The 15,696-nt window shown below is 39.4% G+C and overlaps 1 protein-coding gene across 1 annotated transcript in view; it reads right to left on the reverse strand.

Annotated features, from left to right (window-relative positions):
- The window catches only part of ush2a (Usher syndrome 2A (autosomal recessive, mild)), a 215,554-nt gene that overhangs the window by 170,319 nt on the left and 29,539 nt on the right, over positions 1-15,696 (reverse strand). Inside the window, exons 9-12 of the mRNA XM_051939571.1 lie at positions 15,361-15,550; positions 13,237-13,451; positions 9,182-9,403; positions 6,693-6,786 (exon numbers count right to left, since the gene is read on the reverse strand). Of these exons, the coding sequence (XP_051795531.1) occupies positions 6,693-6,786; positions 9,182-9,403; positions 13,237-13,451; positions 15,361-15,550 (721 nt within the window). The remainder of the gene's footprint in view (positions 1-6,692; positions 6,787-9,181; positions 9,404-13,236; positions 13,452-15,360; positions 15,551-15,696) is intronic.

Genomic DNA, 15,696 nt, shown 5'->3' on the forward strand with positions numbered 1-15,696 from the left:
AAAGAGTAGGACGGGATGGATAGAAAGACAAGCAATGCTCACAGCAAACAAGCCACAAGTGTGTGAGGATGATGCGGGGCAGAAAATGAAATAATGAAAGTGAAAAAACAAAGGGATCGTGAAAAAAAAAAATCAATGCTAAAAATGTGTATCACTCATGTGGTCGCAGGTTCTTCCTAAATAAATCCAAGATTGGAATCTGCTCATCAAAACAGAACTCTATGGTGTTACTAGTAATTGGTAAATGGTTGTATTTATATAGCGCTTTTATCCAAAGCGCTTTACATGATACGTCACATTCACCCATTCACACACACTGATGGCGGAAGCTGCCATGCAAGGCGCTAACCACGACCCATCAGGAGCAATTAGGGGTTCAGTGTCTTGCTCAGGGACACCTCGACATGAGGCTGACGGGCCGAGGATCAAACTGGCAACCTTCCAGTTACAAGACGGCCACTCTACCCACCGAGCCATGCCTGAGCCATGTACTGAAAAACTTTGCAAGATTCCTTTAAAGTGTTAGTTTTTAACATCATCATAAATACATTTAAAAGTAGTAATTGTTAGGCCAGGGGTGTCGAAATCCATTCCTGGAGGGCCACTATCCTGCATGTTTTAGATGTTTCCCTCTTCCAACACACCTGATTCAAATGATCAGGCTCGTTGTCAGGCTTCTGCTGAGCTTGATGATAAGCTGATCATTTGAATCAGGTGTGTTGGAAGAGGGAAACATCTAAAACATGCAGGATAGTGGCCCTCCAGGAACTGAGTTTGACACCCCTGAGTTAGGCAGTCCAGACACGATCTATACGTTTGCATATTTGTATATCTGTGTGTGTGAGTGCTTTTGTGTGTGAGTACAGCATTCAGAGTGCTGCTCACTGCTATCTGATTATTAACAGGATCTAATGAAGCAGCAGGAGACTCTCTGGAGACATGTTGCATACACACATATTAAAAGACACAAACACAGGAGACAAAAAGAAACAAGTTTATAAAGACCTATGCAGATGCACACGCACAGGAGAGTGCCATGGGACATGTAATTCACCAAGAGTCTTGAGCTGTTTGCATGTTCCTGTTTGTTCTGTCAGTCTGTCTGCCATGCTGTTTGGCCTCAAGTCTATCTGTTGTCATACCTACAGCAACCTCCTGTGTTTGTCCATGCTTCTTTTTTCCTCTACTGCCCATCTGTCTTTGCTTGCCTGCCGGTCTATCTGCAGCTCTGTGCCCCAAACCGTTTCACATATCAAAGGTACTTTTCTTGCTGCACTTTGAACAGAAAGCTCTCACTACACATCACTCTTCGTCTCATCCGCTGGGGATGAGTCTAGGAGTGGGATGGGATGTAGGAGTTTTCCACTCCTCTATGTCTCTCTTTACATTCCTCCTCCCACTCCTCACTGTCTCCTCCATCTTTCCACCCTTCCATCTCCTCCTTCTATCTCCCCTCTTTCTGAAAAACAAATCACTCTGTACGTCTCTCATAGCTTCCCATCTCCATCCTTCCTCACTTGCTTCCCCCCCGTCTCTGCCGTCCCCCAACTGCTTGTTCTCATAGCCACAGTGAGTATGTGAGCGGGAAATATTACCATACTAAATGAAAGGGAGAGGGTTTTTTTCTTTCTTCCCTTTTCTTTTCATTCAACATTGCGTTACCTTCCCTCTCTCCCAGCCTGCTAATTAGTTGAGGGACCAGTGTTTGGGAGTTAAAAGAAGAGCGCACACGTTCATTCTCTTCCTCATACAAAAGGTTTTGATGGCGCTCCATCATCTGCACACTGTACCAGCAGCAGAAAAGAAGAGCACATAAGGAAGATTGAGCTTATGTGGCTTTAATTCTATTGCTTTTATCTTCTGCTAATGGTCCGTCCACTGTAATATTATAACTAAAAACAAGAGAACATTCACTTTATTTCGTTGATGCCAAAGCACTTCTCACAGTACTTATGTACAGAACTTTGGAAATAGACCTATAAGACATTAAACATTTCATGGCACATTGTCCTGATTAAGCAAATAAAGAATGGTGGCAAGATGAGAAACTATTAAAGCCGTTAGAGCCGACTGAAATATTGGTTGGCTGAGATTATTGCTTGATATTGTCACTTGCAAATATATGGGTAAATCAGTGTATGTTGTCCAGTATCCACCAATTTGAGACCCCTTTTTCCCCATCGAACATAATGTAGAAAAATATGCTCAGGGTCATTTGCAATTGGTGGCATCAGTCTATTGTTTGTAATACTCTCTCAGCACTACAGCACATGTAGCAGAGTACATAGCTTAGCTGATGGGATGGAGTCAAGCTTTGTCTTCAAGGTAGGTTGCTAAGTTTGTGTATAACATGGATAGAAAAGTGAAGAACTATCATCCTATTATATTCCCTTTTCAATGGAAGTCTAACATATGTATAAGCAATATCATAGGATATATGAATATCAGAATTTCTTACACTTAAAATCAGCATCAGCCTCAAAAATCCAGTACAGTTTGATGCTTGAAATTCATTACAATGTATAGTGAAACATGCTGTGAGTGATTTGTTTTTTTTTCTCTCCATCCTTGTTATGTCAGGTTTGATTTGTAAAAAAAAAAAAAATGTCAGTGAAGGCTGTGAGTATGTGTGTGAGTGTGATAACTGTGTGTTTTGGACTGTGAAGCAGAGGAAAGGATAACATCTTATTTTCACTCTGAATGTTTCGACAAAACCTGCTGAGTGAGGAGACTACTCTAATGGATATGTGGACATTCAGATGGCCTGTCATGACAGCATCTCTGTGTGTGTGTGTGTGTGTGTGTGTGTGTGTGTGTGTGTGTGTGTGTGTGTGTGTGTGTGTGTGTGTGTGTGTGTGTGTGTGTGTGTGTGTGTGTGTGTGTAAATCTGCTGGGACAACTCATCTTATCCTAAATGCCATGACCAATTTCACGCTCTCACTGGAAAGGTCGTGGCACTGGTTTGTGTACGTGTGAGCATTCTGTGTGTACACATCCATGTTGTGTGTATCTAAAGTTAACCCGGTCAACCCCGGCACAGGTGGAAATCTGCTGCTAAGGCAGACTTGAGCAACAGAGATCCTGGACGACGCCACTTAACCCTTAAAAAGACGAGACCGAGTATACTCGTTCCCGCTTACTTGTACACACAGCCGAAACCGAACATTCTCGGCTCAACACCTGTGACTTGTTTATGATTGCTAATTAACAGAAAATATGCACACACCTGTATGTTTAAGTCGACCAATGGTAAGATATAAACATTGGCCCCAAATTTGCTTATTTCAAACGATAAAGCCGTATGAGTCATTATAACGAAGCCGCAATTACGAAGCTCTTATCGGGGCCGCGTACCGGCCGAAATTCAATATGGCGAACGTCTACGACAATGCGACCTCGCAAGACTTGATCGATATTTTTATGGATTAGGTGGTTTTAGTATATGTACTTGTCCAGAAACATGGCCTTCTAAGGGTTAATGTCACCAGCCATCAATATCTATCACACACATAGATGTACACAAGACAGGAAAATACGCACAGTGTCCATTTCAGAATCTATAAACAATATATAAACATCAAGCAAAAGGTTTTACAGTTCGTATGGTGTTGGTCAACACTTAAGGATGGTCCATTCATTCACCAAGTCTTTAAAACCTAAATTTAGGAAGTTAAAACATTCACAGTTGGAAGGACATTTCACCTTTTCTTTAACTCTTGCAAAACTTAAAAGCACACACACACACACACAAACAGGTGCACACTTTGTTTATTGCTCTAAAGTCCTCAGTCAGGTCTGACTGTAACTGACACATAAAACAAAGTTAAAATATAGGTGGCGTAGAGCCTTTTCACATCTTACCAAAATCACATATTTGTACTTGTGCAATACTAATATTGGAAAACCTTAAATCTTAAAATATTCCATTCTGAACCAATAAATGACATAAACATTGTACAACTGAAAATAGATTGTGTGATGTGATGTACAATACAGTATATGATATAGCTTTCAGACATGACGGAATCCATCAGTTGTGGAGAGACGCGCAGAGACAGAGTGACAGAATGAGAGATCAAGTCTGACACAGAGTGCACATAAGAAAGAATCAAAAGACAGAGTGAGAAAGTGGGAGAGTGTGTGTGGGTCCGTTTGTGCACATGTGTGTTTAAGTGTGTGGGTGAGAGAGAGAGAGTTTAAGTGTGTGTCTTCCAAGGCCCCTGTTGATCATCTTGACACATGTCTGAGCATTTCTGTCACTTTAATGTCACTGTGGAAATTCTGCAGATTAGTACAACATCCGTCATGGTGCTAGGCCGATCCAAGTCAACAGAACGCATGCAATATTAAACGCTAATATTCCCCACAGCCTTTTATGCTCCAATATTACAGAGACAGAAGAAAGGTCCTGAATATTCACTCAGAGAGACGACATGGACAGGTTTCTGAGAAAAGTGCACACACAACGAGCTCCGAGTAGACACATGCACATGTTACACACTAGTGTATTTCACAGAAGTGTAGCTCCTGTTGAGATTAATCTACATAAAATACATCCATATTGCTTATTTCCATTGCATGTCCTGAACACAAAAGAACTAACGTATGTATGCGAGAGCAGGAAAGAAACAGCTTGGGAGCATGGATGGACAAGAGACAGTAAGAAAAATGGAGGAAATAGAAAATGAAACATGAAAAACAGAGTCAAACAGGAATGAATTAAATACTTAGAAAGTGAGGCAATAAAGAGTGAGGGGGAGTAGAGAAAACGGCTGAGTGAAATGAAGCGGAAGACAAACAGAGAAAGAAAGAGAGCTGATTAGAGATGCATGCTGAGGGAATGTCATTGTTCTAGTCGATTTGAGACATTATTTAAACTGAGACCCGAGAGAAAAAGACAGAGTATGAGGGAGAGAGAGTGATCAACAAAGAGAAGAGGATGGAGGTGGGACAGGGATCCAGAGAGACGAAAAAAGGAATGTGGTGTATATAAAAAGAGAAATAGAAAGAGTGAAAAGAAGAAAAAAGACGAAGACGGATTTTTTTCTGCACCAGTCTGGATGATGCCATTCATCTCACAATAATGTCAATAATTGTTTTGTGTGTGCGAGCATGTGCAAGCACATTCTATGATAACTTTTAAGGTTCATGTAAGACAAACACTATTAAATTTGAGTATATGCGTAGGAGGATGTTTGTTATTTGAGTTTGAGAGTAAAGCAAGAAATGCAATTGAACAGCTGCTAGTTGACAACTGTGTGTTATCACTGATGTACTCGGATACACACAGATGCGCACACACACACACGCACACACAAACACACTAATGCAGAGACACTGGTGTATGAATGATACATAAGTAGTTAATAATGCAGGCTGTCCTGTGCTACAGTGAGGTGAAGCAGTCATACTGAACGTTTCACTGCTGACCAACTGGAAGCTTTTGTTACAGTGATGCCGACTATTACCTGGCAGCTGTATTTACGTTTTTGCAAGTAAGTGTCATCAAAAGGTGGTCAGACTAGTCATTCTAGTCTATAGTTATTCTGGTGTAAAGTCACCGCGATATCATTGATTTAACTGGGGCTGAATGAAAAGAAAAGGCTAAGAGGTCACTATGACCAGAAATGGACACAATAAATACATTTTAGAGAAGAAACTTTCCCAAAGGAATATGGCAATATTATGCTGTAAGAGCTGGATAATGTAGGATACACTAATTGATGAAGACTTCAACTCAATCCAAGGCTTTTTTCTCTAATAATTTATCATTTGTGAAGAAGGACAACAAACTTTCATTTTGAGTGGCACTGCAGTACAGTGTGTTTTAGTGGATTTAATTTAATACAGTCTTGCTAAGCATCCACGATGTTTGTAAAAATGAAAACCTTTTAAATGAACTGAATGAATGCCTGAGTGATATTATTCCAAACTACTACTAGAAGAGAAGACATAAAAAAGAAATTTAAATTCAATTTCAGACATGAATATTAACTTATGAATCCCATCTGCTCCCTCTGTTCTTGTCTTACTATCCTTGCTGTTGTCCAGTCATAGTCTAATTCTACATCTGAAAATGAAATCAGTTGCTCTTCAGTGATAGCTGAACGTTAACCGAAATGGTTAAAAACAAACAGCTGCCAAGCTCTGCTAGTACACATCATGTGTCCCAAAAATGGTTAATTCAGCATAACGCAATTTGGAGCAAATGAAGAATACAATGATCTTCTAGTGGAGAGAATAACAAAAAAAAAAATTCACTGAAAGACAGACAGAGAGGAGTGTTGTACAATACGTGTCTTTGTGTGTGTGCCTGTGTGTGTTTGTGTAATTTATTAAAGAAGTCCTCTTGTCGTTAAGAAGGAAAGTGCTTAATTAAGACCATGAGGAGATTTTCCCCTGGGGGATTCCTCTGTGCTGAGTGTGTGTTTATATTCTTAAACCTGATATGTGGCGTGTATCTGGATCTAATATAGATACTGATAAGTGGGAATAGCATAGCCATCTGCTATGATGGCAAAACTGGTGTAACAAGTCTAAACAGGTGGAAATTTTCCATGTGAACCTCTAACTTTGTAACATATGATCTATAAAACATGAACAAAGGGTGTGTGTGATTCACTACTACCACCCTTGACAAAAAAGGTTGACATTTTTTGTTTTGCTTTTGTGACCACGTGTTTGTTACTTACATTGTTACCCTTTGTGTGGCTTTCTGGCAGACACAGACAGCGGTACGGTGTCACACTGGTATCACAGTGGTCTGCATGTCCGTGACACTCACATCTGCCCAGATGACAGAAACAAGAAGAAAGAATGAGAATACAAACATACACAGTGAGAGGGCTTGAAAATGTCCACATTTAATTTCTTATTAGAAGGAAAAAAACAAGCATTATTGTGCAAACATAAAGGAAACAATCGTGATGAAAGCTCGCCCTCAAAGTTTATGTCGAGACCCTCTTCATCTCTCAGCCATGGAAGAGCACTAGTGGCACTGGAAAGTTCCCATTCAACATTTATAAATGTCATCCTGAGAATTATCAGAGCAACATAACAGGTAGCAGACAGCCCTGTCTCTCTCTCTCTCTCTCTCTCTCCCCTTCCACACACACACACACACACACACACACACACACACACACACACACACACACACACACACACACACACACACACACACACACACACACACACACACACACACACACACACACACGACAGTCATTTAATTATTCATTCAGATATTCAGTTGCTTTCTCTCTTTCATTCTTTCCTCTGTGTCTCTTTTCACCTCTTGATCTCTTTATGCCACTTTCTGTTACAGGCAGGCTAAATTAATCAAATATGGAGCATATACGCATTGAACATTTTCTCTATTTCTAATCAAATTAAAAATCCTTTTGTGCAGTATTTCTGATTTGTAAAAGCCTACACATCTTTGCTTCACTGCCCTTTAAATCTGAGCAATGGTTCACTGAAATAAAACTAAAACAGTGACAAATAACTGCTATTTTGTAACTTATCCTACTTATATATCAAAGCAAGAACATTGCCAATCAGGTAAATGTCACAAAGTCAAAAAGTACTGGCATTATGTAGAGAAATAATGCCAATTTTTGTAATTTACGGTATTATATCACAAAGGCAATAATGTCCAATATTGCACAGCGATGGGTGTGTGGGTTAGCATTTCAGAAATTTGGTAAAACAACTGTAACGACATGTGTCTGTCCTGCAAAAAAGAAACTACAGTGCATGAGCAGGGCCTGCTCAATAGAAAAAGAAATTATAGTAAACAATTACTTTTCTCCCTCTTATGCCAAGATGAGACTGAATTGAGGAGAAATTCAGGAGTGCTGTTTGGCCTGAATGAACTTACATTAGAGGTCTGCATCTGGCCTCTTGTTTCCTTTTAGTGTTTTGTACATATAGCAAATCATCTAATCAGTTATCCACTGCTGTCTTTAGATACTCACTCAAATGCTTTCGGTTTTCTGATATCAAATAAGTAGTAAAAAAATAAATGCATTAAATCCAATAGCCTTACAGCCGATGACACACTAATTTTAATGCTATATTTTTTTGTGGCATCATTATGATCTCCCTATATGTGTAATGTAATTAAAGAAAACATTGTAGAGCTAAATCCATGCCAAACGCAAGACATGTTTGCTGTTTAAGAGGTATTACAGTCATAAAAAAAGCCTTAACAGATCTGTCTAAAAATGTTTATGTTCTATGTTTAAAAGAAACAAACAAAAAACTATATTATTATGGGCTTATTATATTTTTTCAATCTCTAACATTAATACTTATTGGTCAGACTGTTACATCGCTATATTTAAATCTTGTAACTGTGTTACAATATCTTGTAGTAATGTAAGAGGGAATTTGTTAGGACAAGCAATGCTCACGAGAGCTGACATACACAAAGGACACATATTAAAATTCGAACTGTACTTTCTCTTCCCAACATGTGTATTTACATGGTTTATAAAGAATGAAGATAGAAGAGAGATAGAGAGATGGCAAAAGAATGAAAGAGAAGGGAGAGACAGGGAGGGATGAAGAATGCACAGATGAGATTTCAGCAGCTCTAAATCTCTGTTTCTCCTACTTCACTGTAACAAGCTACTAATTAAAACAGCTTAGAGGGAGGGGGAGGGAGAGAAAGAGTTAGAGATGATTGCCTCCTGCATAATCCTATAATTATCACAGTCATAAAAAACAGTCACTCTGTCAGTCTAATGAAGAGATGTGTTCACAATTACTCTCAGAAAGCTCTCCTGAAACTCAGCGCTCTGTGTCAAAACATTTTTCTCGATAAGCTCGCCCTCTTTTTTTCATACAAATCAACACTGAATAGATAGTCAATTTTTTTTCTTTCAACCAGTTATGCCACTTACACAAAATATGTGACAGGGACAGACATTATCAAACAAAATTAGAAGTGTACTTCTTATGAATTTGAAAAACTGTTAGCACAGGAATGTGTCAGGGTACTTGAATTTAGTGCGATGCCAAAATATCATGAATACCATAAATACCATATGTTTGAGGGGCTTTTTCTCTACCATAGAGATCCAAATGATCACTTCTACCAGAGCTCAAACTTCATCAAAAACTTTCAGAAACACACATAAAGACTGTAAATCTCAGGATAAATAAAACTTTTCACCTGCCACTGATGGTGATCTCGTTGATGGCAAAGTATCTGTGTCGCTGGTTGACCCCACTAGCTGTGGTGTGGTATTGTCCACTCATATGTATTCTGACCTGGGCAGCTTGTACCATCTCCTGCAGGGCCGGGGTGTTGTAGAAGTCATTATAACCCGGCCTCCTGACTGGCTGTGCAGTCAGCAGGCTGAATGTGATGTTACCTCCAGAAAAGGACACATCGCTGGTACACAGGAAACAAAAACATGAGACTAAATTAGGAGAAAAAAAATACATATTTGAAAATTTATTTTAAGAAAAAACTTAACCTCAAAGCAGCAGGATTTTTCCAGGCCTTCTGGGGATGACTACACACAACAGTAAGTATGATTTATCTGCGTACAGTAAAGGCAAAAGGTCTGTGTTGTCATATTTAACAGAAATCTACACATTTTCCTGTTATTTCTGACAATTCGATAAACTGAAATGCCTACTGTATTTGACTACATAGAACCTCAATTAACAAAACTTGCTAGAAACACAGTTTGTATTATTCTTACTTTTAAGCATTTTGTCTCTGAAAAAACCTTTTTGCATGTCATGCTATGAAGCACACTGTTACTGTTTAGCAGCTCATCCTCCAGACAACACTGGTAAGTTAATTTCATATGATCACAACTCTGTCACTTATCATCAGTATTATGCAAAGAAAAAAAATCAAATAAAAATGTGAGAACAATGTGACAATGTGAAAGAAGCCAACCAAAGTGATGAAGCCATCAAGAATCATCACCTGAATATTACTTTAAACTGTAATATTTACAAGAAAGGTTTAAGAAATTAGTGTCAAAACATTGCAAGAACAAAGATTATTCCAAAACACATACAGAAAAGTGGCTTTGAACTACAAGAAGCTTGTAATTGCATCCTGTGGACAGATTGAGTTGACTTAGTAAATATAGTAAAACAGTTTGTAAACAGTTATTATAATAGATCCCTTGGTAAAAATAACGCCACAACACTTGGGGGAGCAGCTCTCATCTGTCATGGTTTGTGCAACTGTACTTGTAGATATGCTCACACAACTATAGTGGTACCAGACTTGTCACAGTGGAACATGCCAGCTTTTGCCTTGTACAGGTGGCACATATTTACACTGGGTTGTTTCTTTAATTACTTGGAACCATTTTTCTACTGCTTGGGGAGATTGGCAGATTCTGACGGAGGCAGGGTGCCCAAACAGCCACGATGTACGTGCTGGTAGTCATGTGACACGACGTCACTACTCCCAAGTATTGGGAACAAATGTCTCCTGTTTGAAAAAAAGGCTGTTGTTTATGTTATATGTTTAAAATTCAGTATCCGACAGGCCTTATTCTACAGTACCACAATGAATACACAATACAAATGTCAAGGAAAAGACAAAAACAACTACTATTTCTGTCTTGCTTCCTCTTCCTTTAGTGGTCTCTTCTACTTTGTCTTTAGGTAATGCTGAAAGACTTATTTAGGCCACTTCCCTTGTGTGAGCGTGTGTGTGTGTGTATATATATGCCATAGTATAAACATGCAATAGCGTACACTATGTTCCACACATTGTTTCAAACATTATGTGCGTGTGTGTATAGCCTATGTCCACTTAGCAAACCTGCAGCTATGAACACATGCAGGTGGGTGCAAGTCAGAACAGGTACTGCCATAAAAGTGATGCTAAATACAAACTCTGTAAACAAAGCAAATAATCCTAACTATCCATTTTGGGAATAAAATGAAGCATTCATGAATATGTGGCACTCAGGGTCACTGTTTAATGGTTTAATTTAAAACATAAAAGGGTGTTTTCTTTAAAATCTGTCACCAAATATAGAAAACTGCTTCCTAAAATAGTCTGTTATTTATGATTAACTAGTTGCCGAATTTTTTAAGAATGGCAACTTGGTTAGATCTGTATAAGTGTGAGCAGTGTAGTATTAAAGAATGTGCCAGAAATTTTCCCCTGGAAAAAAAAAAAAAGTATATTTACTTGCTTATGTATTCTGCTCATTCTACAGCCATGACAAAAAAACAAGGAAAGATCATGCAAACCAGATCAATTTAGTGTGACAAACATTTGGTTCCAGTGCAGGAATGTAGTGTTTTTGAATAGCATGTGAATTAGTAGCATCACTACAAATGCTAAATTAAAATCACCAAATATGCATGAGAAGCCCAAACACTCAAGTCACTGACAGGTGAAATAAAAAACGTTGATCATCTCGTTACAATGCAGTATTCTGTTGGGAAACCATGGGTCTTGACATTCATATGCATATTGCTTTGATGTGTACCACCAACCTAAACACTGAGTCCAGACCAAGCTAACCCCCCACAGTTTCGGTACTCCTCGACAGCATCAGCCTCCCAAAGTAGGACAATGCAATCAGTCACATGACATAAACTGTTCAGGTACGGCCTTAAGGAACACGACAAAAAGCCAAAGTCATTGACCTGGCCTCCAAATTCCACAGATTACAATCTGATATGGCATCTGCGGGATGCAACCGATCTATGGAGGCTGCGCACTAAACCAACAGAACCTAAAAGATCTGCTGCCAATATCCTGATGCCAAACACCACAGTGCACCCCCAGAGTTCCTGTGTCCATGCCTCGACAGGTCAGAGTTGTTTTGGCTACACAAGGCAAGCCTACACAATTTTAGGCAAATGACTTTAGTGCTGAGGCTGATCAGTGTATATTACTGCTATAACTTTGAAAAAAAACAAAACATGTCTTTACAAAGGAAATAATAAACGCGTAAAATGTGAACCTTTCATTAAAAAATTCCCTCTTGCCTTATGTTTATGAGGGTAAGTCTTCTCATTGTTATTGCCTCACAAAATTGCCTGTTCATCTCCACATGTAGACAAGATGCAAACATGAAAACCTGAAATGACTGAGGCTTGCCCAAATTTATCTTTCCAAACACTCGGCTGGGCTCAGAGGAGGCAACGTCTCTTGCAGGATTAAGTAAATCAAGCAAGATAAAACACCTAAGTTTAGCATGATCAAATAAAACATTCTTTTTTGATATAATTATCAACCACTACATGTGTTAATGTGCTACCAATGTGTGGCTCCATTGCGCTCATGCCAATTTAACTAATATGTCAAAGTGTGCCAGGAAAGGTTGTATGTGATATCATTTGTCAGTCAAGTGAAAAATAAGCAATGACTACATAATCTGTGATCTATTCATACCACCTTCCATCTAGTGCCAACCGAGCCCTTGATGCAAGCAGCTATGCCAAGATTTAGTGTGTGAGATTGTGTGTGTATGTTAGACTATGTTCCAAGTCCGGTTGTGTATCTAGTGCCAACTGAGAGCCTGTTACCGGTCATGTGCCAAAGCAGCGCTGTAGGTGGTTAGCTTTATAAATCTAGGAACAGTGAGGGTGCCAGTGGGTGTGAGTGTGTGCTTATGTGTATTACCTCTATGAAGGGTATGTGTCTGCTTTCCTTTCATTTCTTCTGACTGTTGTGTGTGTTGTGCATATGCATGTATAAACGTACATATAATGTATGTGTGTGTTGATTTACTTGTTTAGAGTTGCCAACATTTTTTGTGTCATCTCCTCTGCACTGGAGAGACCATGATCACCCAATAGTATACTGCAGGACCACGTGGAGAATGCCCCAAACTGAATGACTTTATTGCCATTTTTTCCACATATTGATTAAAGAGGCATTTAAAATAGGACAATCAAACTGCTACCTTTTTCAGGCTGATAAAATAGTAAAATGCAAATTCAATTTGGAAGTAACTGAATCTTCATAAGTGCTTCAGCAAATCAGTAAATACAGGGCTTTTCTGCAATTAGTCAATATTATGTGCCTTTAAAAGTATTCACCCGCATTAAATACTAATCAATGCTTATGCAGTCACTTATTTTATGTTTTCTATCTTTAATCAATTTGCATTTCTTTGTAGAAATCTGTTTTTACTTTGACATGAAAGAGACTTTCATGGGGGGGGGAGTACTATTTATAGCCACTATAGTCGACAGTACAGATTTTTCTTTTCACACGTTCACACCTACCTGGGCAGCTGTAGACAGTTGATGGAGTTTGGTCTTTGTAACTGTCCATTGTTCTGCATTTCAAACACATTGCAGTTTCTGGCCATATACTGCCAGTCCAACCACGGCTGTTTTGTGGTGGTGCCACTCTCAGGCTCTGTGGGGTCAAGCTTCCGTCTCTGGATCAGAACTGACTCAGGCATGAGGCCGCCAAACTGAACTATAACATAGAATACCTGCAGGAGAGGGAAGTACAAGGAATAACAGAAACTGATTTGCAAATCTGGTGCATCTGTACAATGCAATTCAACTGAAAACAGGTCTTGTGTGAATAGCTTTTGAGTATGTGTGTGTCGCTGGTGTGGACACTGATTTGCAGTCTGGAGTTTCTAGCACATCATTTTAATCTGGGGATTGGCTGTGTGTAATTCTGGCTTGACAGTGTACAACATCACTCCTGTTAGGAGACTGCAGATGAAACAGCATCCTTCTCCCGCTAAATGGGAGTGAAAGAGTCACCAAACTAAAAGAAGTGACTGCTAACTGTCATGAATGATAGAGCTGGACAGAATAACTCATTTGTCTCTATTACATCCTGCTTGTGTTAAGGCCATAATTAGAATTTTTGTCTGGAAGCTTACAATAAGAATCGATGAACAGGGAACACAACATCAAGAAAAAGGAGTGGTATGTTTTAGCCATCACACATCACATATTTACAAAGACACACAGAAGCAGTTTCCTATCACATATAAACCATGTGTCTGCCTGTGTGTAGGTGTGTGTGTCTTAGTGTTATCTGGTGCTACAGTGGGGGCTGGGACTCTGGGTTACACAGCAGGAAGTGCATTAAGCCACCACTACCGCGTAAACCCTCACATACACACTAACGCAAACACCCCGAACTTCAGAAAGTGTCTTTTATCTGGGGACTTGAGTTGAGCGACCACATCAGGACAGCTCCAAAAATCCTGCCCACGCTCACATACACACTACAGAGAGAAGAGGGATGAGTCTTTCGACAGCCTCTGTGAATACAACACTCAAATTCAGCAGTCCCCCCTTTCTCTCTCTCTCTCTCTCTCTCTCTCTGCTCCATTGTATGTCTTTCACTGAAGTGCTTAGAAAGAACTCTCTGCAGCACACACAAGTGCTAGCAGATATATGGTGTAATGTTAAGAATGTGACATTTCAATTATATATTGCACAATGACAAAATTTAGTCAAGTGTTCACCCCGAATCCTTGATATTTCAACAGCATAATTGTACCGTTTCCAATATGTTGATCATGTCATGTATTTGTCAAACAAAGCTCCACATATACACTCAACAAAAGTAAAAACGCAACATTTGTTTTTGTTCCCATTTTTTATGAGATGAACTCAAAGATCTAAAACTTTTTCCACATACACAATATCACCATTTCTCTCAAATATTGTTCACAAATCTGTCTAAATCTGTGATAGTGAGCACTTCTCCTTTGCTGAGATAACCCATCTCACCTCACAGGTGTGCCATATCAAGATGCTGATTAGACACCATGTTCACTATGTTGCAAGGATCTCTACACAATTCTTGGAAGCTGAAAACGTCCCAGTTCTTGCACGGCCAGCATACTCACCGGACATGTCACCCATTGAGCATGTTTGGGATGCTCTGGATCGGCGTATACGACAGCGTGTACCAGTTCCCACCAATATCCAGCAACTTCACACAGCCATTGAAGAGGAGTGGACCCCTCCCCCCAATAAAACAAAACTGCACCTTTCAAAGTGGCCTTTTATTGTGGGCAGTCTAAGGCACACCTGTGCACTAATCATGGTGTCTAATCAGCATCTTGATATGGCACACCTGTGAGGTAGGATGGATTATCTCAGCAAAGGAGAAGTGCTCACTATCACAGATTTAGACAGATTTGTGAATAATATTTGAGAGAAATGGTGATATTGTGTATGTGGAAAAAGGTTTAGATCTTTGAGTTCATTTCATAAAAAATGGGAGCAAAAACAAAAGTGTTGCGTTTATATTTTTGTTGAGAGTAGATAAAACACCAAGCTTAGTCTATTTCATCGCACCTCCTTCTGTCCTTGTAAAATGATATGCGTGTCTGCTTGGCTTCACATGGCTTGTTTTAGATGCATTACCTGGTATTGTCCATTTGCCAAATCCACTGTAATAGTGACTCCTTCATCCAGCTCCTGTGTAGTCATGATCTTAGACAGCCATGTGGTGCCCATGTCCTGATCATTGATATAACTGAGTGGATGGGCGTTAAGGTTCAGTCTGAGGACTCTGTCATTGGTGGTGTCCTCCACAGCATTGGGAATGCAATATCTGTTAACAGTGATGCTGTTTAGATATACGACATTTCTATTAGCATAATATACAATGAGACAGTAGTTTTTTCAATGGAGGACTTTCATCTTAATTTTGCAACAGTAACAATCAAGAAAAACAAACTTTCATAAGAACTAAGAACT

This window comes from Acanthochromis polyacanthus, chromosome 2 (genome assembly GCF_021347895.1).
Source record: "Acanthochromis polyacanthus isolate Apoly-LR-REF ecotype Palm Island chromosome 2, KAUST_Apoly_ChrSc, whole genome shotgun sequence".
Classification (NCBI taxonomy): Eukaryota; Metazoa; Chordata; class Actinopteri; family Pomacentridae; genus Acanthochromis; species Acanthochromis polyacanthus.